This window comes from Crinia signifera, chromosome 7, assembly GCF_055691185.1.
Source record: "Crinia signifera chromosome 7, ASM5569118v1, whole genome shotgun sequence".
Taxonomy (NCBI): domain Eukaryota; kingdom Metazoa; phylum Chordata; class Amphibia; order Anura; family Myobatrachidae; genus Crinia; species Crinia signifera.
In genome coordinates this window covers 174334647-174359291 of record NC_139223.1, presented here as the reverse complement: position 1 = coordinate 174359291, position 24645 = coordinate 174334647, and the positions used below count along the sequence as shown (strand labels likewise).

The 24645-nt window shown below is 47.3% G+C and overlaps 1 protein-coding gene across 2 annotated transcripts in view; it reads left to right on the top strand.

Moving 5' to 3' along the window:
* Positions 1-24645, top strand: part of ITGB2 (integrin subunit beta 2) — a 47802-nt gene that overhangs the window by 17186 nt on the left and 5971 nt on the right. For both annotated transcript variants that reach the window (XM_083154419.1, XM_083154418.1), the window contains exons 3-14: positions 1806-1894; positions 5356-5539; positions 6699-6869; positions 10019-10260; positions 11059-11214; positions 12339-12434; positions 14505-14594; positions 16561-16701; positions 17958-18142; positions 19202-19446; positions 19847-20060; positions 22462-22670. In XM_083154419.1, the coding sequence (XP_083010545.1) occupies positions 1806-1894; positions 5356-5539; positions 6699-6869; positions 10019-10260; positions 11059-11214; positions 12339-12434; positions 14505-14594; positions 16561-16701; positions 17958-18142; positions 19202-19446; positions 19847-20060; positions 22462-22670 (2022 nt within the window). The remainder of the gene's footprint in view (positions 1-1805; positions 1895-5355; positions 5540-6698; positions 6870-10018; positions 10261-11058; positions 11215-12338; positions 12435-14504; positions 14595-16560; positions 16702-17957; positions 18143-19201; positions 19447-19846; positions 20061-22461; positions 22671-24645) is intronic.

Genomic DNA, 24645 nt, shown 5'->3' with positions numbered 1-24645 from the left:
ACCAATTATCTGACATTGTCCTATGCCAGGGCTGGGCAACACCGGCCCTCCAGATGTTAGTGAACTACACATCCCAGGATGCTTTGCATTAGTTTTGCTATGTGGCCATGCTGAAACTGATGCAAGGCATGCTGGGATGTGTAGTTCATCAACATCTGGAGGGCCCAGTATACCCACTGCAAGATCTGAGCACTAATTGTCGCATGTCTCGGGGTTTCTTAAAAGACTTCTGATGCCCAACAGAGCTGGCAGAGACTGGGCAGATAATTGGGCACTGTATGGCCAGCTTTATTTATGTTTAATGGTCCGCCCATATGCTGCCAATATCGCTACCTCTGTTAATGATGTGTATGACAGCTGCATTTTACCTGAGTCTGACACAATAAAGCATCTTTCTCTTGGAGAGTTTTTTGTAACTGATCCAGTGGTAGGTGCCCATGTGTAGGGGTGTGGTCAGTCTCCAGAGGGGGTGTGGCCAGATGAAAGAGAGGCAGTAAGATGGTCTTGACTGCTGTATAAACATAGAGGGGGGGGGGGGATTTAGGAAGATGGGAGTTGTATTTCACATGAGATGCTGCAATGGGCAACCAATCACAATCTACTTATTTATTTAGCACCTTCTGGAAGATAATAGATAGAATATTATTGGTTGCCCATAGCAACCTATCTGAAATCCTACATCTTAGTACATACTGCTATTGCATGTATGACAATGTACCAGATGAACAACTGTAGCAATACGCCATACACTGTGCAGCATTATGTAACTTATGTATATAATATATAATTCATCTGCACAGTCTAGAACTTGATCCCTAGAAGAGGAGGCGGGCCCACAGGCAGTGCCCCCCCCCCCCCCCCCCCCCCCCCCAGGGGTTTCCCCTGTACCTCTGTGGACCAGTCCAACCCTGGTTAGAGCTAAATAAAATTTGGAGAAAGGACCATCATGTGACACAGCACAACAGGGGGAGAAGCAAGGCCCGAACATGGGAGCCCAACTGGACCCTTGCTTCGCTCGCCTCATATGAGCATGGTGGCTCATGACACTCTGCTTTGCTTGCCACCTGGTTACTAAAGGCAATAGGTGGTGGCGTGGATAGTGACAGTACGGGGCCACCGGCCTAGCTCCACCCCCATAACCGTGAAAGGTCTTTTCTCCAAAGTGGATCTAGCAACTGCTCGATAAGAACTTGTCTAATGCACGTATTTCTTGCACATAGTGGTCACATTCAGGATAAAGTACAACAGAAACTGGCATAATACTTAGGGCCTCGTTCAGGTTCATTCACAAAAACACATTTGGATTGCTAATAGGCAAAACCATGCCGCACTGCAGCTGGGGCAGATGTAACATGTGCAGAGAGAGTTAGATTTGGGTGAGTTATTTTGTTTCTGTGCAGGGTAAATACTGGCTGCTTTATTTTTACACTGCAATATAGATCTCACTTTGAAGTAAAACCCCAGCCAAATCTAACTCTCTGCACATGTAACATCTTCCCCACCTGCAGTGCAGCATGGTTTTGTCCATTAGCAAACCAAATGTGCTTTGCGAATGACCTTGAATCACCCCCTGAGTAAGCACCAGCCCCGGGGAGTTCAAACATTATAAAGAATTCATGTGTTCACCTCTGATGTACATTCACAACGAGACAGCATGGAACATTTCGCCGCTACAGAGCGAATCTCGCGGGAATTCACTTTGCATGTTCTAGAAATAACCGCTACAAATAAAAAGGCCCAAACCTAAAACAGATTTGAAATAGTGTAATAATAATGATACTAACGCCTCTTCCTTCTTGTTACAGTTTATGGCCAAGTTTGCACAAAGATTAAAGCAGACAACTGTCAGGAATGCATCCGGTCTGGTCCGCACTGCGCTTGGTGTAAGAAAGTGGTGAGTCAGACGTCTTTTAAGAGTAGCGTTAAAGCAGCTTGGAAATGATGTGATGTCGGTTGTCGTTGGCATGTCGTATTGATCAGTGCACTCAAAACTTTATTGATACATACATGGAATTTAGTTTGAAATATATAATAAAATTGCCGATAAAAATGATGTCATCGCGTTGGAAAACATGTTACCTCAAACCATATATGATCCTTATTGATTTGTAAGCTATCAATATGCCTATCCCAAGCATGTTTAAATTGTACTACTGTATTTGCGTCTACCACCTCTGATGGTAGGCTATTCCACTTATCTACTACTCCTTCTGTGAAGTAATTCTTCCTCAGATTTCCCCTGAATCTTCCTCCCTCTAGTGTCAGTGCATGTCCTTGTGTTCTGTTGCTCCTCTTCCTGTGAAGAATGTCTCCCACCTGTACCTTGTTAAAGCCCTTTGATATATGTGAAAGTTTCTATCATGTCCCCCTTTCCCTTCTCTGCTCCAAACTATACATACTAAGATCTTTTAGTCTTTCCTGGTACGTTTCATGATGTAGGCCATGCACCATTGTAGTTGCCCTTCTTTGTACAGTCTCTAATGTATTTATATCCTTCTGGAGATATGGCCTCCAGAACTGAACACAGTACTCTAGATGAGGTTGTACCAATGACCTATACAGTGGCATTATTACTTCTTTCTTTCTACTGCTGATACCTCTCCCTATGCAACCAAGCATCTGACTTGCCTTCTTCATTGCTTTGTTACATTGCCTACCTGCCTTTAAGTCCCCTGAAATAGTGACATCTAGATCCCTCTCTTCCTCAGTAGTTTCCATTATAGTGCCATTTATACTATATTTAGTCTTTGGATTTCTGAGACCCAAGTGCATGATTTTGCATTTTTTGGCATTAAACTGTAGTTGCCATTCTCTTGACCATTCCTCTAATCTGCCTAGATCCTCAATCATTTGTTTTACCCCTCCTGGTGTGTCTACCCTGTTGCATACCTTTGTGTCGTCTGCAAAAAGGCACATTTTACCCTCAATTCCATTTGCAATATCAACAATAATGATATTAAAAAGCACTGGTCCAAGTACAGATCCCTGGGGTACTCCACTTGTAACCTTTCCCTCCTTTGACTGTACTCAGTTTACTACAACTCTGTTTTCTGTCCTGCAACCACGCTCTTATCCATTCAACTATCTTAGAATCCAATCCCAAGCTTTCAAGTTTATTTAACAGTCTGCGATGTGGGACAGTGTCAAAAGCTTTACTAAAGTCTAGATAAGCTACATCTACAGCCCCACCTTGATCTATTACTTTAGTCACCCAGTCAAAAAAGTCAATAAGATTTGTTTGACATGATCTTTCCCAGTAAACCCATGCTGTTTTGGATCCTGTAAATTGCTGGTTTTGAGATATTCTACAACTCTTTGTTTTAAGAGTATTTCCATCAATTTCCCTACTACTGATGTAAGGCTCACTGGTCGATAGTTGCTTACCTCTTCCTTGCTTCCACTTTTGTGCAGTGGGACTACATTTGCTGTTTCCAGTCCTCTGGAATTACTCCAGTAGCTAGTGACTGGTTGAATAATGCTGTTAAGGGTTTTACCAGCTCCCCTTTAAGCTCTTTTAGTATCCTTGGATGTATCCCATCTGGCCCCATTGATTTATCCACTTTCAGTTGTGAGAGTTCTCTAAGGACTTTCTCCTGGTTGGTTGGTTGGTATGAGCTCTGACCCCTTCCACTAGTGTCAGTGATATGCAGAAGAGAGTGAAGGGAGCAATGATAGAGAGAAAGAGAGACAGTGGGGGGCGGAGAGAGGAGAGTGGTGGATAAACTGATGGGGTGAGAGAGAAAGAGGTGAGAACGCAGACAAAGAGAGAGGTCAGGAAAAAAGTGTGGGGGGGAAAGTGAGTGGCGGCAGGAAAAATAGAGAGAAAGGCAGCAGTGTGGCGGAGAAAGAAAATAAGTAACAGCCAAGTAACTTTGGGCATGAGAGTTAGTAGTACATATAGAAATGTGATCCCGTGAATGTGATTCGTTGTCACACTTATTATTGGTTTGCTCATGTTTAATTACTTTTGGTAAATTTTTTCTTTTGCTTTTATGCCAATGGGTCGACATACTATTATAATCTGTCCCTATGCGTGCCCGGATCATGAAGTAAGAACAAGTCGGTTAAAAAAAAAAATCCTGAAAAACGCATGTCGCCCTTTTCACGAGCTGGCCGTAAACATGTCAACATTTTGTTAATGTCGACCTAGATTTGTGTCATCCTTTTCATCTGTTGACCTATTGTCTGTTGAACTGGACACTGTGACCAATCACCCTATGCTATTTAATGCTGGTAATGGTAGAGACAGAGACAGCCATTGAAATGATGAGTAGTCAGAGAAAGGAGACGAACAACTATACACAGAGACTTCTTTTATTCTGAATACAATGGCAATTTACTAGACCCCCTACCTATATTTTGCTTTGGGGCTAGGCGACCAAATGTTCCTTCTGTGATCACAATATTGCGTTCTCAGGAAGCGCCAGTCTCTGGAACGGTGACTTTATTCTCTACAGGATATGACACTCAGCATTCTCAAGAGATTGAGTCAATCATAAATCCATATGTTATAGTTCATGTTTATTATTGGCTGTTACGCATTAATGTCAAAAAGTGCTTTTACTTGTTCTGTAAACAGAAGCATCAGCAGAAAATAATAGCATGCTCACACAAGGGAGGTCAGTCCGGTTGACTAGGTACGCTGCGAAACTCGCAGCTTACCGAGTCCTTGTAACGCAGCCCGCTGTACGTGCGAACGCCCCTCCCCCCCTGCTATCCGACTATTTCACTGCAGCGCTGCTCCTGCACAGACCACACCCCACACACACATCCGCTGGGAGCACCACGGAGACTATGCAAGTCTCCGAGGGCGCCCGCAGTAAAGGCCTGCACATGCAGAAAATATTGGTACCCGGTGCAAATTCGCAACTTAGTGTACAAAGCAGAATGTCCCAGGGCGACCCAGGAGTGCACAGATTTAAGCAAGTTTGAGGCGGACACTGACGTAATGCGCCCGCACCTAGCAGAAAAAAGGAATGCCAATGTTTGGCTGGGCACTCCCAGCGTTTCTATGGTTGTGCCCACCATTTTTATGGGCACGGCCATGAAACACCGGGGCTCCACCATGGCACGTCCCCCTGCCTGTCAGTCAGGCTGTGAGCGCCTTGGCAACTGAGAAATCTGCCAAAGGCGCTGGCAGCTGGGCCATAACCAACCAGAATCACCCCTTGGTTGATTTGGAATCTATCAGGGGACTGTTGGTGATGGTGCATAAGTAATGTTGGAAAATGAAAGTAAAGATCTGATTGGTCAACAGTTTTCTTTTTTTTTTTTTTTTTCTTGAAAGAACATATATATGGAATAGAAGCGGGAGAGCGGATTGTAAATGTATTTCTGTTAATGTGCTCTATATAGAATTTCACCAATGCAGGGGAGCCCAACTCCGTCCGATGTGACACCATGACGGCGCTGGCTGAGCGAGGCTGCGGGGAGACAGATCTCATTAACCCTATAAGCCGACCGCTTTTTAAGGAATCACATTTCATAGGTCGCACGGTACAGCTGAAACCTACAGAGATTGAACTGCAGTTAAGACCAGGTAAAAAACAGACAAACACCTTATTCAGTATCCTGCGGCTTCTTTCATATTAGCAGTGGTGGATTTTACCTGTCCTGCACTACACCCCCCCCAGGGAAAATCCATCACTGTGCTCACCATAAGTAAGGCCAGATGCAGTCTGGACTTCCTATTGGATTGTGACTGACTCCCCCTGACTGCACCGGGACTGACTCCACCTGACTGCACTGGGACTGACTCCACCTGACTGCACTGGGACTGACTCCCTCTGACTGCATCGGGACTGACTCCCCCTGACTGCACCGGGACTGACTCCCCCTGACTGCACCGGAACTGACTCCCCCTGACTGCACTGTGACTGACTCCCCCTCACTGCACTGTGACTGACTCCCCCTGACTGCACCGGGACTGACTCCCCCTGACTGCACCGGAACTGACTCCCCCTGACTGCACTGTGACTGACTCCCCCTCACTGCACTGTGACTGACTCCCCCTGACTGCACCGGGACTGACTCCCCCTGACTGCACCGGGACTGACTCCCCCTGACTGCACCGGGACTGACTCCCCCTGACTGCACTGGGACTGACTCCCCCTGACTGCACAGGGACTGACTCCCCCTGACTGCACAGGGACTGACTCCCCCTGACTGCACAGGGACTGACTCCCCCTGACTGCACAGGGACTGACTCCCCCTGACTGCACCGGGACTGACTCCCCCTGAGTGCACCGGGACTGACTCCCCCTGACTGCACCGGGACTGACTCCCCCTGACTGCACCGGGACTGACTCCCCCCCCTGACTGCACTGTGCTTTCTCTACAATGAGAGTGGGTGCCGGCAGTGGTAGATGTGCTGGCATTGCAGTGGCAGTGGTAAATAGATGCTTTGCACAAAAACACATCGTCTATTCACGGGAGACCGAGGGGGTACCCCAGCTGCTCACAGACTGCTGGGCACGCCCCACAATTATGGCAAATAGGAGGTGTGGCTCGTGGATGTGACATCCATGAAGCAATGCCCCTTTTTGTCAAGATCACGCCTCTTTTTGGACATGGACATGCCGCTGCCGGAGATCTGAATTACATATTCCAATTGTTGGGAGGTATGAGTAAAGGGAACAAGCGGATGTGTGTGACTACATTGTGCTTTAGGACTGACACTGTGATTGTGATATCCTCAGATATGCCTGTGGAGTTCGAAGTGACGTTTAAGCGGGCAGAGGGGTATCCGGTGGACCTCTACTACCTCATGGACCTCTCTTACTCCATGAATGATGATCTTGCCAACGTCAAACAGCTGGGAAACCAATTACTCAGTGCCTTGAACAGCATCACCAAGTCGGCACAGATAGGTAAGAGTTGTTCACATATTGATCTTACCACCAAAAGAGATGCATTGGCCATGGTAATTGGCCCGATTCATGCGTGGAAAGGTCCATACACACTGGGCGATTATGCCTAGTGTGTATGGTGCACGATGATGGTCTGAAAAACGCTCACTGCATACACACTGCATACACACTGCATACACATTGAGCGATTTTCCCCCTGCCCAGCAGGAGGCTATGGAAAGCCATCCTCTCATCTGCTGGTAATACCAGTGGCCGGCAGCAATGATGCGGGAGCGCGCAGTAGCGCTCACCGCTGCCCCGTACACACTGGGCGACTTTCATGCTGAAAGCCGTTAAGCCGAGGAAACTGAACATGAAAGTCGCCCAGTGTGTGCCGGAGGCGCGGAGAGAATTCGATTTGGCTGAAACTGAAATCTAAAATGCAGTGTAAGAATAATGCAGTCAGTATTTACCCTGCACAGAAACAAAATAACTCACCCAAATCTAACTCTCTCTGTACATGTTGCTTTACTTAACATGAATCAGGCCCTATGGAGCCAATTCAGACCCGCACGACATGGTCTAGGTCGACATTATCAAAAGGTTGACGTAAGCAAAAGGTCGACATGGAAATGGTCGACAGAGGAAAAGGTTGAGGTGACTTTTCAGTTTTTTGGGGTGTATACACGTATAAGTGTGCGCTTGGCACATTATTATAATCTAACGCTTGGATCATGAAGTAAGAAAAAGTTGGTTTAAAAAAAAAAACTCATGAAAAACTCATGCCGACCTTTTCGTGTTTCGAAAATGAACACGTTGACCTTTTGTCAATATCGACCCTGACCATGTCACCCATTTTTTATGTGTCGACCTATTGCCTGTTGACCAATGCTGAGTCTCTTGCTGGTGTCGCACAGGTTTCAGTGTGTAATCTGCTGCTGAGTCTCTTGTTGGTGTCACGCAGGTTTCAGTGTGTAATCTTCTGCTGAGTCTCTTGCTGGTGTCGCGCAGGTTTTAATGTGTAATCTGCTGCTGAGTCTCTTGCTGGTGTCAAGCAGAATTCAGTGTGTAATCTGCTGCTGAGTCTCTTGCTGGTGTCGCGCAGGTTTTAATGTGTAATCTGCTGCTGAGTCTCTTGCTGGTGTCAAGCAGAATTCAGTGTGTAATCTGCTGCTGAGTCTCTTGCTGGTGTCGTGAAGGTTTCAGTGTGTAATCTACTGCTGAGTCTCTTGCTGGTGTCGTGCAGGTTTCAGTGTGTAATCTGCTGCTGAGTCTCTTATTGGTGTCGCGCAGGTTTCAATGTGTAATCTGCTGCTGAGTCTCTTGCTGGTGGCGCACAGGTTTCAGTGTGTAATATGCTGCTGAGTCTCTTGCTGGTATCATGCAGATTTGAGTGTGTAATATGCTGCTGAGTCTCTTGCTGGTGTCATGCAGGTTTCAGTGTGTTAATCTGCTGCTGAGTCTCTTGCTGGTGTCGCGCAGGTTTCAATGTGTAATCTGCTGCTGAGTCTCTTTCTGGTGTTGAGCAGGTTTCAGTGTGTTAATCTGCTGCTGAGTCTCTTGCTGGTGTCGCGCAGGTTTCAATGTGTAATCTGCTGCTGAGTCTCTTGCTGGTGGCACACAGGTTTCAGTGTGTAATATGCTGCTGAGTCTCTTGCTGGTATCATGCAGATTTGAGTGTGTAATCTACTGCTGAGTCTCTTGCTGGTGTCATGCAGGTTTCAGTGTGTAATCTGCTGCTGAGTGCTGGTGTTGCGCAGGTTTGTTTGTAATCTGCTGCTGTGTCTATATCTGATGTCGCACAGGTTTCAGTGTGTAATCTGCTGCTGAGTCTCTTGCTGATGTAACGCAGGTTTCAGTGTGTAATCTGCTGCTGAGTCTCTTGTTGGTGTCGCACAGGTTTTAGTGTGTAATCTGCTGCTGAGTCTTTTGCTGGTGTCGTGCAGGTTTCAGTGTGTAATCTGCTGCTGAGTCTCTTGCTGGTGTTGCGCAGGTTTCAGTGTGTAATCTACTGCTGAGTCTCTTGCTGGTGTCGCGCAGGTTTCAGTGTGTAATCTGCTGCTGAGTCTCTTGCTGGTTTCGCGCAGGTTTCAGTGTGTAATCTGCTGCTGAGTCTCTTGCTGGTGTGGTGCAGGTTTCCATTTGTAATCTGCTGCTGAGTCTCTTGCTGGTGTGGCGCAGGTTTCAGTGTGTAATCTGCTGCTGAGTCTCTTGCTGGTGTGGCGCAGGTTTCAGTTTGTAATCTGCTGCTGAGTCTCTTGCTGGTGTTGCGCAGGTTTCAGTGTGTAATCTGCTGCTGAGTCTATATCTGATGTCGCACAGGTTTCAGTGTGTAATCTGCTGCTGAGTCTCTTGCTGATGTAACGCAGGTTTCAGTGTGTAATCTGCTGCTGAGTCTCTTGTTGGTGTCGCACAGGTTTTAGTGTGTAATCTGCTGCTGAGTCTTTTGCTGGTGTCGTGCAGGTTTCAGTGTGTAATCTGCTGCTGAGTCTCTTGCTGGTGTTGTGCAGGTTTCAGTGTGTAATCTACTGCTGAGTCTCTTGCTGGTGTCACGCAGGTTTCAGTGTGTAATCTGCTGCTGAGTCTCTTGCTGGTGTCACGCAGGTTTCAGTGTGTAATCTGCTGCTGAGTCTCTTGCTGGTGTCGTGTAGGTTTCAGTGTGTAATCTGCTGCTGAGTCTCTTGCTGGTGTCGCTCAGGTTTCAGTGTGTAATCTACTGCTGAGTCTCTTGCTGGTGTCGCGCAGGTTTCAGTGTGTAATCTGCTGCTGAGTCTCTTGCTGGTGTCGCGCAGGTTTCAGTGTGTAATCTGCTGCTGAGTCTCTTGCTGGTGTCGCACAGGTTTCAGTGTGTAATCTGCTGCTGAGTCTCTTGATGGTGTCGCCCAGGTTTCAGTGTGTAATCTGCTGCTGAGTCTCTTGCTGGTGTTGCGCAGGTTTCAGTCTGTAATCTGCTGCTGAGTCTCTTGCTGGTGTGGCGCAGGTTTCAGTTTGTAATCTGCTGCTGAGTCTCTTGCTGGTGTTGCGCAGGTTTCAGTCTGTAATCTGCTGCTGAGTCTCTTGCTGGTGTGGCGCAGGTTTCAGTTTGTAATCTGCTGCTAAATCTCTTGCTGGTGTTGCGCAGGTTTCAGTGTGTAATCTGCTGCTCAGAGTCTTTTGCTGATATCTCACAGGTTTTGGCTCCTTTGTGGATAAGACTGTGCTGCCATTTGTGAGCACTCACCCCGAGCAGCTGAAGAACCCTTGTCCCGACAAGCCGGACAACTGCCAGCCTCCGTTCTCCTTCAAACACATCCTCAACCTCACGGGGGACGGGGAACAGTTTAAGACGCAGGTGGGATTGCAAAACATTTCCGGAAACCTGGATTCGCCAGAGGGAGGTCTGGACGCCATGATGCAGGTGGCAGTTTGTGGGGTGAGTACAATTCGGTGTCTTTGGGGTCTATGTACTAAGCCTTGAAGAGAGAGATAAATGGAGTGGTAAAGCATGAAAAATCCCCCCCCCCCCAAAGTAAAAAAATAGTGAAAAACTCTTTTCATGTATCGATCGTCATTGTTATGTTGACCTTTTACTTGTGTCAACCTTTGGCAAGTGAACCTAGTATATGTCGACCATTTGGTGTCGGATTGTCTACCTTATACCTTCCAACTTTCTTAGTAAGCCGACAGGATGAATGCATGTGCCCCAAATGAGGGGGTGTGGCCTCATGGTCTATAATCACGTCACTCCAGCGAGGCCATGCTTCTGTTTTCGCCTCTGTGAGGGGCATGGCCAGTGCTGTGAGCTGCTGACCATGCCCCCTTCCCTCTCTTTTGTGAATAGAATAGGGTCTATGGGGATTATTATTTGTTATGTTCTATGCATTCAACATACTCTTAAAAATCACTGAGAAGATAGCTCTGGCAAAGAAGGGAGGTGGGCCACGCACACGGGCTCCCATTGCAAAATACGCCTCAGTGAGTCCCTGTATTTCTCTGACATCAGGGGAAATGTATTACACATTCTAAGGGGTTGAGACTTGGGCAAGTGGAGAAGTTTCCCATAACAGCCAATCAGCTTCCAGGTAACATTTCTCACTCACCGTCTATAAAATGAGAGCTAGTAGCTGCTTGGGCAGCTTTTCCACTCTTTAGAAGTTTTGATACATTTCCCCCGGCCTCAGACCTACAGATGGCTCATGGGTAAATTGAATTGTGTGCTTTATTTACACAGGAGAAGATCGGGTGGAGGAATGTCACCAGGCTCTTGGTGTATGCCACAGATGACGGCTTCCATATTGCCGGAGATGGTAAACTCGCCGCTATTCTGACCCCAAATAATGGAGAATGCCATCTGGAAGACAACACATACAAGAGGAGCAATGAGTTTGTAAGTGGTATATAGTTAGCGGGAACTGGGCAAAAAACTATTAAGGACTTATCATGAGAAGCAGAGGAGCTAAGCCCAGCGTGACCAGTGCCATGTGGGAGTGGCAAGCTCTGTGGGGGTGTGGCTAGTGGCACGTGGGAGTGTACACCCGCCGTTGTCTCTATAAATAGGCATACAATAATGGCATCATTTTGAAGGTCTCAAGCTGTAGTCTCATTAACCTGATTGTTAATCTGGGCCTATCAAGGCCAAATAAAGGGCCTGGAGCTGAATACATTCAAGGGCCTATACTCAAAGTGGAGGAGCTGTGACCAGTGCTGTGTGGGTGTGGCCAGTACCATGTGGGCGTGTACACCTCTAATCTATTACACCTTCTATCTCCCAAAAATACATAAAAATTGCATAACTTTGTGTGAAAACTACAAATACAATTACAGTACTTATGATTTATGGATCAGCTGGTCATCAACATGCTGCCATGGTGATGGGGCCTAGTTCTATTTGGGGACCTGGAGCTGTTCTCAGCACAAGCATATCTATAATGGGAGCAAGGTCTGCAGTGCACACGGGCTGCTGGGCATACACTGCACCCATCTATTCATACTCACCTCATCTCACAGATGGTTTGGCAGCGCAGCTGCGAAAATCACTGGGAAAATGGCTGCCACAGTCATTTTCCGGTGATTCGCGCATGAGCAAAAGAGGTGTCCTAAGAAACTCTACACAGTCGCCATGCTCCTGGTGCCTTGCACTTGCACAACAGACTCTGGTGTAGATTTATGAAGCAGTGATAAGGGAGGAGAAGTGATACAGTGCCTGGTATTTTATCACCCCCGGCCAATCAGCTCCTATTTAAACCCAGCCTGTAACTTAACAGTCAGAAGCTGATTGGCCGGTGATAAAATACCAGGCACTTTATCACTTCTCCTCCCTTATCACTGCTTCATAAATCTACCCCTCAGGCACCGCTGGAGAGAAGTGGCACCCCTGCCACTCAGTATCACCAGTGGGTGCGCTTATACGCACAGCAAGGACACAATTATTTGAAATAATCAGAAAATTATACTTTATGAATTTTTTTGTTTCATTTTTTCAAGTATAATTTTTGTCTATTTTTGTATCAGGATTACCCGTCAGTCGGGCAGTTGGCCCAGAAACTCTCGGAAAATAACATCCAGGTTGTGTTTGCAGTCACATCCAATATGGTGAAAACATACCAGGTATGAGAATGTACATGGAGTAACGGATGGGCAAGGCAGAACAGCCGCAGATTATTACAGTGTATAATATTATAATAGTTACATTTCTGTATTGTCTTTTTTATATATATTTCATTGTTCTTTTTTAGAACCAAAAAAATATGGGGGGGCAGTTTGTATATTCCTGACATAGGCGGAACTAGAAAGTTGGTAATGGGTGGTCACGGTTACGAATTTCAGTCTTCTGGGGGAAAAAATGGCCTTTAGCGGCAGGTGTTTGCATACAGTGCAATGCAGTGGTCAAAGTGGAAATTTAGAAGTATGGAAAAGTGAAGGCTGTAATGATTGTCACTCAAAAGGAGCTGATCCTTAATTGTAGTGTATCACACCATATACCACTTATACACATTATGCACCAAAATAGTAGGATCCCTTATACCAGTGGTGTCAAACTCATGGCCTTACAGCTTTTGTGGAACTACACGTCCCAGCATGCCCTGCCACAGTTTTAGCAATCCATTATATAAAATCTGTGGCAGGGCATGTTGGGACGTGTAGTTCCACAACAGCTGGAAGGCCATGAGTTTGACACCACTGCCTTATACGATCTCGAACTAGTACCCCTTTCAAATTATGCCACCCGGAATGAGCCAAAGTTCACATCATGCCACCTGGTATGAGACAAAATTCCCAATGTGCCACCTGGAATGTGGTAAAATTCACATTATGTCACCCGGAATGAACCAAAATTCATATTATGCCACCCAAAATGAGCCAAAATTCACATTATGCCACCGGAAATGAGCCAAAATTCACGTTAGGCCACCAGGAATGAGCCAAAATTCACGTTAGGCCACCAGGAATGAGCCAAAATTCACGTTATGCCACCAGGAATGAGCCAAAATTCACATTATGCCACCGGTAATGAGCCAAAATTCACATTATGCAACACGGATGCAGTAACTTAACTGAACGCTAACCGCTGCAAATTTGCAGCTGTGCGATCTGAATGGGGCCCCTAGGTAGGGATGGCCATCGTTGCCTTTGGCATCGATGGTTGCCATTGATGGCAAAAGCGCAACTGACCATCGATAGTGCATAACTATCCAATGGATGACCATCAATGTTCTTAAATATCGATGGTGATCCCTTTTCTTTGATTGATTGGCCTCTGGGCCAATCACAATACGGGGGTGGGGATTTGCGGGTGCCCGGGGCGGAGCTATGCTCCGTGTCCCGTCTCCTTGGGTAAAAAGCAAGAACAAAACTATTCGTTTAAGCTTGACATCGATGGGGGGAAACCATCTGGTTCTCCCCCCATCGATGTCAAAACTATTCAACATCGGCCATAAACCATCGATGATTTCAAATCATCGATGGCCATCCCTACCCATAGGTACCGGCTGCTAATACAGACGGATGCACTGAGCCATGGTCTACAATTGTCTTAAGTTTGCTGGTGAATTTCTATTGCATTTCTACTGCATAAAACCTTATTTTCCATCAGCTCATCAGGGCAGGAAGTCAGGATGGAAGCTCTGCGATGTTGGGCAGGAAGCCAGCTCTTATCTCTAAACCGTACCTGTTTCCTTGCATTCACTTCTGATTCAGCAGCCTGCGTGAACTGACTCTGACTCCCCAGCAATGTCCATGTGATAGGGGAGAACAGGAACGCCTGCTGTAACACACTTCTCTGTGCATTTGTCCTGGGATTTGCCCAAACTCAATAGCAGCGCTCTATTATCCCAGCAGTGTCTGATGGTCTGACATCTAACATCTGTAAGACTGTACCACCTGCTCAGCGGGTCCCCGGTCCCTGCTAAGGCAGTACAAAGGAGGACAGAATTACTCTGATAACATCGTATAATGCTTAGGGATTAGGACCAGGGTTAGCTCTACCAAAATTTGCCGCCATTTTCACCACCTTGATCCCGCTGCCGTCATTCTGACCATCGCAATTCCGTTCCCAACTTGTCTTATGCAACAAGTTAGAAATGACGACCGCTTGTTCATGCAACCGTCCATATTAGTCATATTTCGCTTGTTCCCATTGCAAATCTTTACTGTGGAAATCTTGTATTTTCTTTCCAGGATCTCAGTCAATTAATTCCTAAATCCGTGGTCGGGGGATTGTCCGCTGATTCCAGCAACGTTGTCCAGTTGATTACGGAAGCTTATCAGGTAAATGGCTAATGCTAATGACCCCGCTCATACACCACCGGTATAGGTCAGGCTGGCCCCAAGTATTGTAGCTGCGTATATAAGGACCACATTTGCTCAGTATCAGTCACATGACCCTCCGGAAAGCAGGAAATTCAGGATGATTGACAGCTGATGGCGATGCGTAAGGGAACGCGCATCGGATCGAAGCACATGTCAAAATGTGTGTGCACGCGGTGTGAGATGGCGGCCTCAGATATTGAGCGTATATCAGAGAACACTGACATACTGTTCTAATATGAGTAACATTCTTCTCAGGGGCGTATTAAGAGCAGAGGGGCCAGTGCACAGTCTACATTCAGGCGTCCTCGTCTCTAGCAGGCAGTGACCGTGACCCTACCTCCCAACTGTCCTAAATACAGCGGGATAGTCCCACTAATTAGACACTATCCCGCTTTCCCACCCGCAGGCTGCAGTGTCCCGCAGGAGGGGGGTACAGTTGGGGCATATGTATGGCCTCTAGCAGTGCTGGGAGGAAAGCCAAGGGCTGGCCAGCTGCTCAGGGAACGCTGGGTATGTCCCAAACTGACTAAAATGGTGCATGCCCATTCAGGGCCACGCCCAGCACTCCCGAGGCCCCACCCCTTTTCAGATGGGCCTCAGGCACTGCAGCTCCCGATAAGGCATACGGCAAAGTGGGGAGGTAAGCAGTGACTCTCAGCACTAGGTGGTGGACATGTCTCTGGGAAAATCCTTGCCGAACCTCTCCCTCCCATGCATACTACCTCTCCCTCCCATGCACACCACCTCTCCCTCCCATGCACACCACCTCTCCCTCCCATGCACACCACCTCTCCCTCCCATGCACACCTCCTCTCCCTCCCATGCACACTACCTCTCCCTCCCATGCACACCACCTCTCCCTCCCATGCACACCACCTCTCCCTCCCATGCATACTACCTCTCCCTCCCATGCACACCACCTCTCCCTCCCATGCACACCACCTCTCCCTCCCATGCACACCACCTCTCCCTCCCATGCACACTACCTCTCCCTCCCATGCACACCACCTCTCCCTCCCATGCACACCACCTCTCCCTCCCATGCACACTACCACTCCCTCCCATGCACACCACCTCTCCCTCCCATGCACACCACCTCTCCCTCCCATGCACACCACCTCTCCCTCCCATGCACACCACCTCTCGATCCCATGCACACCACCTCTCCCTCCCATGCACACCACCTCTCCCTCCCATGCACACCACCTCTCCCTCCCATGCACACCACCTCTCCCTCCCATGCACACTACCTCTCCCTCCCATGCACACCCCCTCTCCCTCCCATGCACACCACCTAGTGCTCAGTGTCACCGACTCCAGAGACGTAAGTATTGAAAAAACGGGTGCAAGTTGTGTGTTTTGGGCCCCAGGAGACAGGGGCCCCTATGCATAGCAGACAGTGCACCCATTATAGTTACACCACCGGTTCTTCTAAAAAAGAACTCTTGTCGACCTTTTGACTGTCAACCTAATGCTTGTGTCGACCTTCCAACCCTGTCGGACTTAGCACTTTCGACCTATTTTAGGTATCAACATAAGCATTGTCGACCTTCAGTGGTCAACCCAATGCATGTCAACCTAAATTGTGTCGACCTAGTGACCATATCCCATAGCTTTATTATGTGTAAAATGGATATTGTACATTTTGTCATATTGTGATGTAATGGATCAATGCACCACTCAATGTCAGCAATTGTTACCTGCAACGTATAATATATTTTTTTTTTTAAATGTATACAACACTAACCTTTAAAATTGGATTCTGCCAGCCAAACGCATTATAAGAGGACGTGAGGCCGATTTGCTGACACAGCTGTACGGACTCATCAACATAACTATACACTGGGATCAGATGTAGTGGTCACAGAGAAGGAGACTTCCATTATAACAATACCATTATTCTGTGTGTTTGGTTTAATCACAGAACCTGTCCTCCGAGGTCATCCTAGATCACGGGATTACTCCAGATTCCCTGGATATTCGGTACGATTCTAACTGCAGCAATGGGGACCATACTACAGACCAATTAAAGGGGATTTGCAGAAATGTCAAGATCAACGAGGAGGTGAGCCAGGGTGATAAAAAAAACTTTTCCCAAGTATATATATAGCAAGAGACGCCGGGTCTGGGTCGGGTTTTGGAGAGATCCAGAGTCCTGGACTGTTTTTATTGCAGAACAAGAGTTGGGCCGGAGAGGCATCTGCCTTGGGCGTAGCCTGAGGGGGATGGGGGGGGGGGGAGGGGGGGGGGGGGGGGAAGTTGCAGAGTATTATAGCCTTAGCAATGTAAGTAAGATGGATATATGTTCTTTTGGCGTGTCAGGGTGTGTATTGGTTTTGTCAGGGTGACGCAGGTGCGGAATACCGGCTGATCTTGGATGTGGTTTTGTTTTTAAGCTGTGCTCATTTACAGGACAAAACCAGGTTGGTAAATGATTGCCGCTTTAAAAAAAAAAAAAAAGAAGAATGAAAAAGTGTGTATAATATAATACATATTGTACGCTGACACATCAATTCGCATGCAAAAGTACAGGGTAAAAATCATTCGATGGTCATCGGCTGACTTTTATTTATGAAGACGGGGAGGGCACGGATGTCATGTGACAGCCGCACGTCCTGTGCAGGCATCGGCCCGCCCACGTTTCCAGGGGAACGCCCTCCCATGAAGCTTCCCTCCTACACACCACCCCCCTCCCCTACCCACGCAAACGTCTCGGGGATTGCGATACTCGCTGAAGGCGTTTGTCTGTACATGCGCATATATATCTTCCCCTATCAGAACCGGAACGAACTCGGGCCCCTTCCAATCGGTGGTGAATTAGGCCCATTATTTACATAACGGATTGCTCACATAAATATAATTTCCTGATGTCCACAGTTGGTGTTTCCAGGGTGTGCTGGGAGGAATTGAGGTGCAGTTCTGATAGCGGCCTTAGTCACATAAATTCCTTATCACCATCTTAAATGATAGGCTGTTACCTAGGAGGCTGCAAGTTAATAATGTAATGCAAAATAGAGACCTCAACTAAATAGCTATGAACGGAATACACAGAATACTGGACTCGGGGGTAGATTTCTTAAGCTCGGTGAAGTTATCACCGGCCAATCGGCTCCTACCTGTAATTTTTCAAACCAAGCCTGTAACTTCACCGTAGGAGCTGATTGGCCGGTGATAAAAACCAGACGCTTCATCGCTTCACCGATTTAGTTAAAAGGAAACACATCCAGTATATAGGTATATTTCCCAGCCCAATGCTTTTGATACTGAAACGTACAAACCTGTATTCCGCGCTCTCTGACGGGTATCCCACGTGTCTTTTAGATTAAATTTAAGGTTAGAGTGACGGCGACAGCTTGCCTTCCGAACCAGAGCTTTCAGATCCGGGCCCTGGGATTTACGGACACTATTAAAGTGAGTCTGAGAACGGCGTGTGACTGTATATGTGACGATGCTCCGCTGCCTGGAGAGTGCAACTCCAACGGGACCAGAGTGTGCGGGATCTGCAGGTAAAACGACACCTCCGATGTGTGGTGGCAATGCATGCTGGGAAATACCGTTACCTAATAACTTACCGTTTTTACGCTTTAAGGTTGAGCGAGGCTGGACTGCGGACCCTCATTCTAAACATAAGAGGCGCTACCTTGCTGAGACGGGATACGGTTGCCATGTTGACACTATGAAGGTCAACCAAGAAATAGTTTGACATGGCTAAGGTGACAGGGTCGGAATGTCTACACCAGCATGGGTCGACAGTGAAATGGTCGACATGAGTTTTCACTTTTTATTTTTAGCTGACATGTGCCGACAGGCTGTATTTCATACCCAGCCATCCACTAGGGCATGGAGGGAGAATATAATAGTGCCCAAACCATGGCGAGCTGAGGGAGCCATGCGAGGGGACGCGGTATGGTGTCCATGACAAAAATGTGAAAAACTCACGTCAACCTTCCCAATGTCGACCTAATGCTTGTGTTGATCTTCCAACCCTGTCAACCTTAGCCATGTCGCTCTATTTCAGGTGCCGACCTAAGCCCTGTGGATTGTCAGTGGTCGACCCAGGGCCGCCAACAGGGGGGGTGCTGTGGGTGCAGCTGTCCCGGGACCCGGCCAGCTTATTTTGCCCACCGCAAACCCCGCCCCCCTGACTGCCTCCGCTGTGCTCTTGCACTGCGCTGGGTGCAGGTCCCGAAGCACAGGCTTCTTCAATGCAAGACGCCGGCGGCCAATTAAAATGCTGCACCGGCTTTTGAGCCAACCAGAGCTCGTGTACCGTAAGCCAATCAGAGCGGCTGCCTGTACACGAGCTCTGATTGGCTCACCAGCCGGTGAAGCATTTTAATTGGCCGCCGGCATCCTGCATTGAAGAAGCCTGTGCTTCGGGACCTGCCTGCTGGGGATGAGGGACTCGGAGAAGGAGTCGGGCGGTAAGTGAAGGGAGGGGAGATGGTGGGGCCCGGATTGGAAATCAGTCCCGGGCCCTGAAATTCCCAGTGGCAGCATGTCGACCTAATTCGGGCATGCCACTCCCAGCCCAGACCTAACTGATGGATTCCTCTCATTCCCAGCTGCAACAAGGGTCACGTTGGGAAGAACTGTGAGTGTGTAACCGGAGGGAAAACAAGCCAGGAACTGGAGCAGAGCTGCAGGAAGGACAACAGTTCTGCCGTGTGCTCAGGGGCCGGGGAGTGTATCTGCGGACAGTGTATCTGCCACCTGAATCAGGACCCTGCAAGAAAGACATACGGCACCTACTGTCAGTGCGACAACTGGAACTGTGAAATGTTTAATAACCAGCTGTGCGGAGGGGAAGGTGAGTTCTGAGTCAGGCAGATGATGCTATTCACTGGTCTCCTCTCAGTGACCAAACCATGGATGATGCTGCCACCTAGTGGAATAAGAAGAGATTACACATTGCTACAGCTGGTGAAGCATATTCTCAAAAGCGACAGTGTGGACAGGTTGAAAATATGGGGCGATTCAGACCTGTCCCTTCGGGTCTGAATGTGTTCGAAGGTGGGATATGTAAAACATGTGCAAACCCTGGGAGCGAACGGAATCGGGGGCGGGCAGGTAGCGGCAGCAGGGGAACAACCAGCATTTTTAAGGACTCCACTACTTTGTCCTAACAGGCTGGTTTGTAAACACCAGGAGGATTGGACGGAAAGTGCTGCGTTCCGTCACCGTGACCTGTTGCTCTGTCTAATTCACAGGGACTTGCGACTGTGGCACCTGCACCTGCAGACCTGGATTTGAAGGCAGGGCGTGTGAGTGCAAGAAAGCCACGGATCGGTGTAAGAACGAAAGGGGGAGCATATGCCATGGTCGCGGAAAGTGCACGTGTAATACGTGTGCGTGCAACCAAGGCTATATGACGCCGCTCTGCGAGGTCTGCCCAGGCTGCTCCTCCCCCTGCCCAAAGTTTGGGTAAGTATACAAAGTGATCTCCGTATAAAGCATGGGGCAATCTGTATGTCTGTACCGTGTTGTCCTCCATAATAAGACACTGTCTTATTTATTTATTTTTTTCAGTCCAAAAAACACCATAGGGCTTATTTTCGGGGTAGGGCTTATTTTAGCCCCTCAGTCCTGCTTTTATCCACATCATGCCCCTCAATCACCTAATACTTTAAGCACAACTGTCGCTAATACTTTAAGCACACTGTCTGCGTTTTCAGCCTTTCCGCCGCCGCTCAGTCATTCCGCACCTGCCTGTGTACAGACGTACTTGAGGTGCACATTGCAACGCATCCCGGGGACCGCTAATGCCAGCAGAGGCTTCAGCGGAACCAGGGCTGCTACCGTAGCAGCGGCATCCATTTCGGGGGAGGGGGGGGAGCTGGAAGTTTAGTGCAGGGACTGGACAAAATGGGGATTTAGCTAGGGCTTATTTTCGGGGTAGGGCTTATTATCGGGGAAACAGGGTTTGTAGGTGCAGTTACTACAGTGTTATATAATGCCCTGATTTTCAGTGTCCAGTTCATTTCTAAAGTGCAGAGATGTACCGGCCAATCAGCTGCTATCTGCCATGCACACTATAATCCTGGATCGGCTCCCGAAATTCTGACTGCACCCCCTCAGGAGCTGGTTGGTTGGTACTCATCAATAAATCTGCATGAGAATTTGAATATGTTCTACTTTCATGGAGGAAGGAACCTGAAACAGGATGCATTATATAAAGGAGTTACAAGTCACATTAGCAAATACCTAAGGCAATGTCTCCGATATGTTAATTGTAATTAACATATTTATTTTTACTATGGCATGTTAGACTAGACCATGACACTGTCACCAGCATTGCAGGCAGGAACTTTGGGTCTAAGACCAGAGCTCGTTCTCAGCTTTATAACTGTGTAAAGGGCCTGATTCAGGTTTGTAAGTAAAAAAGCATGCAAAATGGACAAAACCAGTTAGATTTGGGTGAGGGGTGTTGAAACTGAAATCAAAATTGCAGTGTAAAAATAAAGTAGCCGGTATTTACCCTGCACAGAAACAATATATATATATATATATATATATATATATATATATATATATATATATATGTATGTATGTATGTATGTATGTGTGTGTGTGTGTGTGTGTGTGTGTGTGTGTGTGTGTGTGTGTGTGTGTGTGTGTGTGTGTATGTATGTATGTGTATATATATATATATATATATATATATATATTCTCTCTGGACGTTACATCTGCCCCACCTGCAGTGCAGCATGATTTTGTCTATTTGTGTGCTTTTTACATTGCAAATTAAGCTGAATCGGGCCCATAATACATTGTGGGCCCGATTCAGACCTTTTTCGCTGTGCTGTGTGTGGTCAGAGCCCAGCGCGCAGGTTAACCGCTCCCCGCTGAACGCACACCTCCCCCCACCGTGCAAACCCCTGTGCAGAGCTGCAAACGGATGTATACCGGTACACATCCATTCTCTAGCACCCAGACAGAGGTTACTTGCCATCGAAGGGTTTTTCCTCCTCTGCCCGGCACCCAGGAGTCACTTGGTGGCTGCTTGCAAGGACGTAAAATTGGGAGCATTTATATGTGCACACCCACCATTTTTGTGGGCACCCCAATGAAACACGGGGGGGGGGGGGGGTCCACCCCAGAACGCCCCCTGTTAAAGGGACTCGCACATGCGCATTACAAACAATGCACATGAAAGAGGGGACAAAAATGCGGATGGTGGCAAGCAGGTCTGAATCACCCCTGAATCTCAGCTACTTGCAACACATTTATAGACTTTGGGGAACATTTATTATGTAAGTAGTTAAAAGTCCGTCAAAATGACAGCTTAATCCCTGTCTGCGGCTGCGCCTACCTCCAATCTCTGTCCTCACAGCGATATAATGGGATATTTGTGGCTAATTCTGTTTTCAGTACTACCGGCATGTACTGTAAGTAGAAGGGACCGCAGAACGTAATCTCTTATACCTGCTGCAATCCCTCCATTGCCTCCGGCAGCCGCTTGCCTCATAAGTGTCTATGGGGGATGCGCTGCTGCCCGATATATCAATATCCGGAATGCTAGGCTGCGGAGCACAGGGGCTTGTTGGGCGTAGAGGGAGCAGACATTGACAGCGCACTGGCTGTGGCCACAGATGCAGCAGAGTCCCACACTGAATTTACACATTCTGAGCTTGGTGTTTGGCCAATGGTTTGGAACCCAGGACTCGGGCACATCTCGTACTAGGACAGAAACTTCATACATTTACTGTGAAGCTACACATGCGCAGTCAGCATGGCTGTAATGTATAGAGAAGGCCAGTGTCACCATGAAATTATACATACATAATGGATAAAGCGCCTTGTAATGTGCCCTTGTGTTCCCCAGGCCCTGCATTGAGTGCCACATAAAGCAAGGCGACCAGAACACGAGGAACTGCTCCAAGATCTGTCCCGGCGTCACCGCCAACCGGACAGATGAGCTGCCGCAGAAGACACTCTGCAGGGAGAAAGACTCTGACAACTGCTGGATGCAGTACTTCATACGCGAGGATGATGGAGAGAACTTATACACCATACAATATACCTTAAAGAGAGGTGAGCAATGGCAGGGGATGTGGGAGGCTGTCGGTGTCTGATCCAGGTAAGCACACGTTGGGAGAAGCCTAACACAGCTTATTATGGCAGGATCGTGGTGACCAGTGGCGGTTTTTAGGATTGAACCGCTTCCAGGTAACATCCGCCACCTCTTTAGCATTAATGAAGCCAGTGGCTTCACTGGGACTCGCAGTGACTTCCTATTGGAAGTCCTACCTGCCAGTCAACTGCATGACAGGCAGTCCCATGAGGAGGTGTTCCCTCCCTCCAGGACTTCCAGTCCAGGCTGTGCTAGGCAGAGAGCTGGCTTCCTGTACGAAGCCACTCCCTGCCTTACCGTGCAACCCTAGCCAGCTTCTATAGGCTGCAGCCGATGCAGCCCATAGAAGCCAGGCTTTTGCGCAGGTTACATTAAAAATGTGATCATTGCTAAATGGGCCCTTATCACATGTGTGTTCTCAGACTTCTATATACCTGTCTGTATGCTTCCTATTATAGCATCACGGTGTAGGAAAGGGGTTTTGGGAGCCGCACAAGGTTATGCCCACTTCAAGTGATAGAGGTCAAGTGAGACCCTCTTCACTACGCTAGTGGGTTTCGGCCTGGGTTGCCTATGACCAGCTGTATTGGACGTTTGTTTTTACAGGACCTGTCGTGGAAGGAATGTCCGTTTATTGCTGGTGGTGCTCCCCTGAGTCCATTTGTGAATCAAAAAGAAAGGAGAGGGAAAGTGGACTGTGGGGCACTCTTGAAAATATGTAGTTAATTAAAACTTAACTTTTACTGTTTAAATTTTAAAATATGATGGATAACCACACTAATTGGTTGCCAACAAAGCAACCAGGACAAACATATATGTTCAACAAACAAACATAGATTGCAGTGAGCCTTAGAAAAAATACGCTATGCAATGCAAATTATGAACGCGAGCTCTACTAGTGGTATATTGAAATGTCAAACACAATATTTGAACCTATGCGTTCTTGACTTTAACTATTAAACACTATAGGGCTCTAGCGATCGAGGATGTGCCCAATCTGGTTGAAAATATCCTAGACTGGGGAGGATGTGCCTAGTCTGGCTGAAAGTATCCTAGACTAGGGATGGTCTGAAGGCAAAAATAATAAGAAAAAATATATATAAGAAAGATTGTTATGAGGGTAGTATTCCCTTTTGACTGCAATATCCACCAAGTGTTAAAAGGCAGAAATTGATTAGTCCAAACTGGTTGGAACAGATACTTTTCAGTTCGTCCAGTCTAATTGATCAGATTTGGATAAAACAATAGATTGCGCCCGATTGCGCCAGGCAGACAATCAAATACAGCAAACCCATAATTCGTCCAATCTGATTAGTCCGATTTGGTTAAGACAATAGATTGCGCCAAATTGCGCCGACCAAACCATCAAATAAAGCAAACCAATATGTAAACAATATATAATTCTGTAGTTAGTCAGATAATTTTCAATTCGTCCAATCTGATTGATCAGATTTGGTTTAGACAGTAAATAACGCAAAGCTGCGCCAAACAGACGGACAAGTGAAACAAACGATTATGGGTGCAATGCACCAATCTGTCTATCCACCCTGGTTGGTCAGATAGGTATTAGCAATAGGTTGCGCCAGATTGCACTATGCCTGCAATAAATTGGATCAATTTCTGTCTCCAAAACGTACCACAGATTGCGCCTAATTGCATCAGACCTGAAATAAATTGGATCAATTTTTTTTTTCTCCAAAAAATGCAGCGTAAGGTTGCACCAGGTTGCGCCTGGATAAATCCTTAATCGAGACAAATATTTGTATACAACATAATCAGTTTGCTCAGGTCGGTAAGTCACCAATTTCTATACATTTTACATATGATTTTGCCACAAAAAATGGTTTGATCCAAACTGGTTAATCAGAAGGTTTAAATAACACTTTGTGCCAATCGTATTTGAGCATGTAATAAAGTTTACATTTTCTCAGCCAA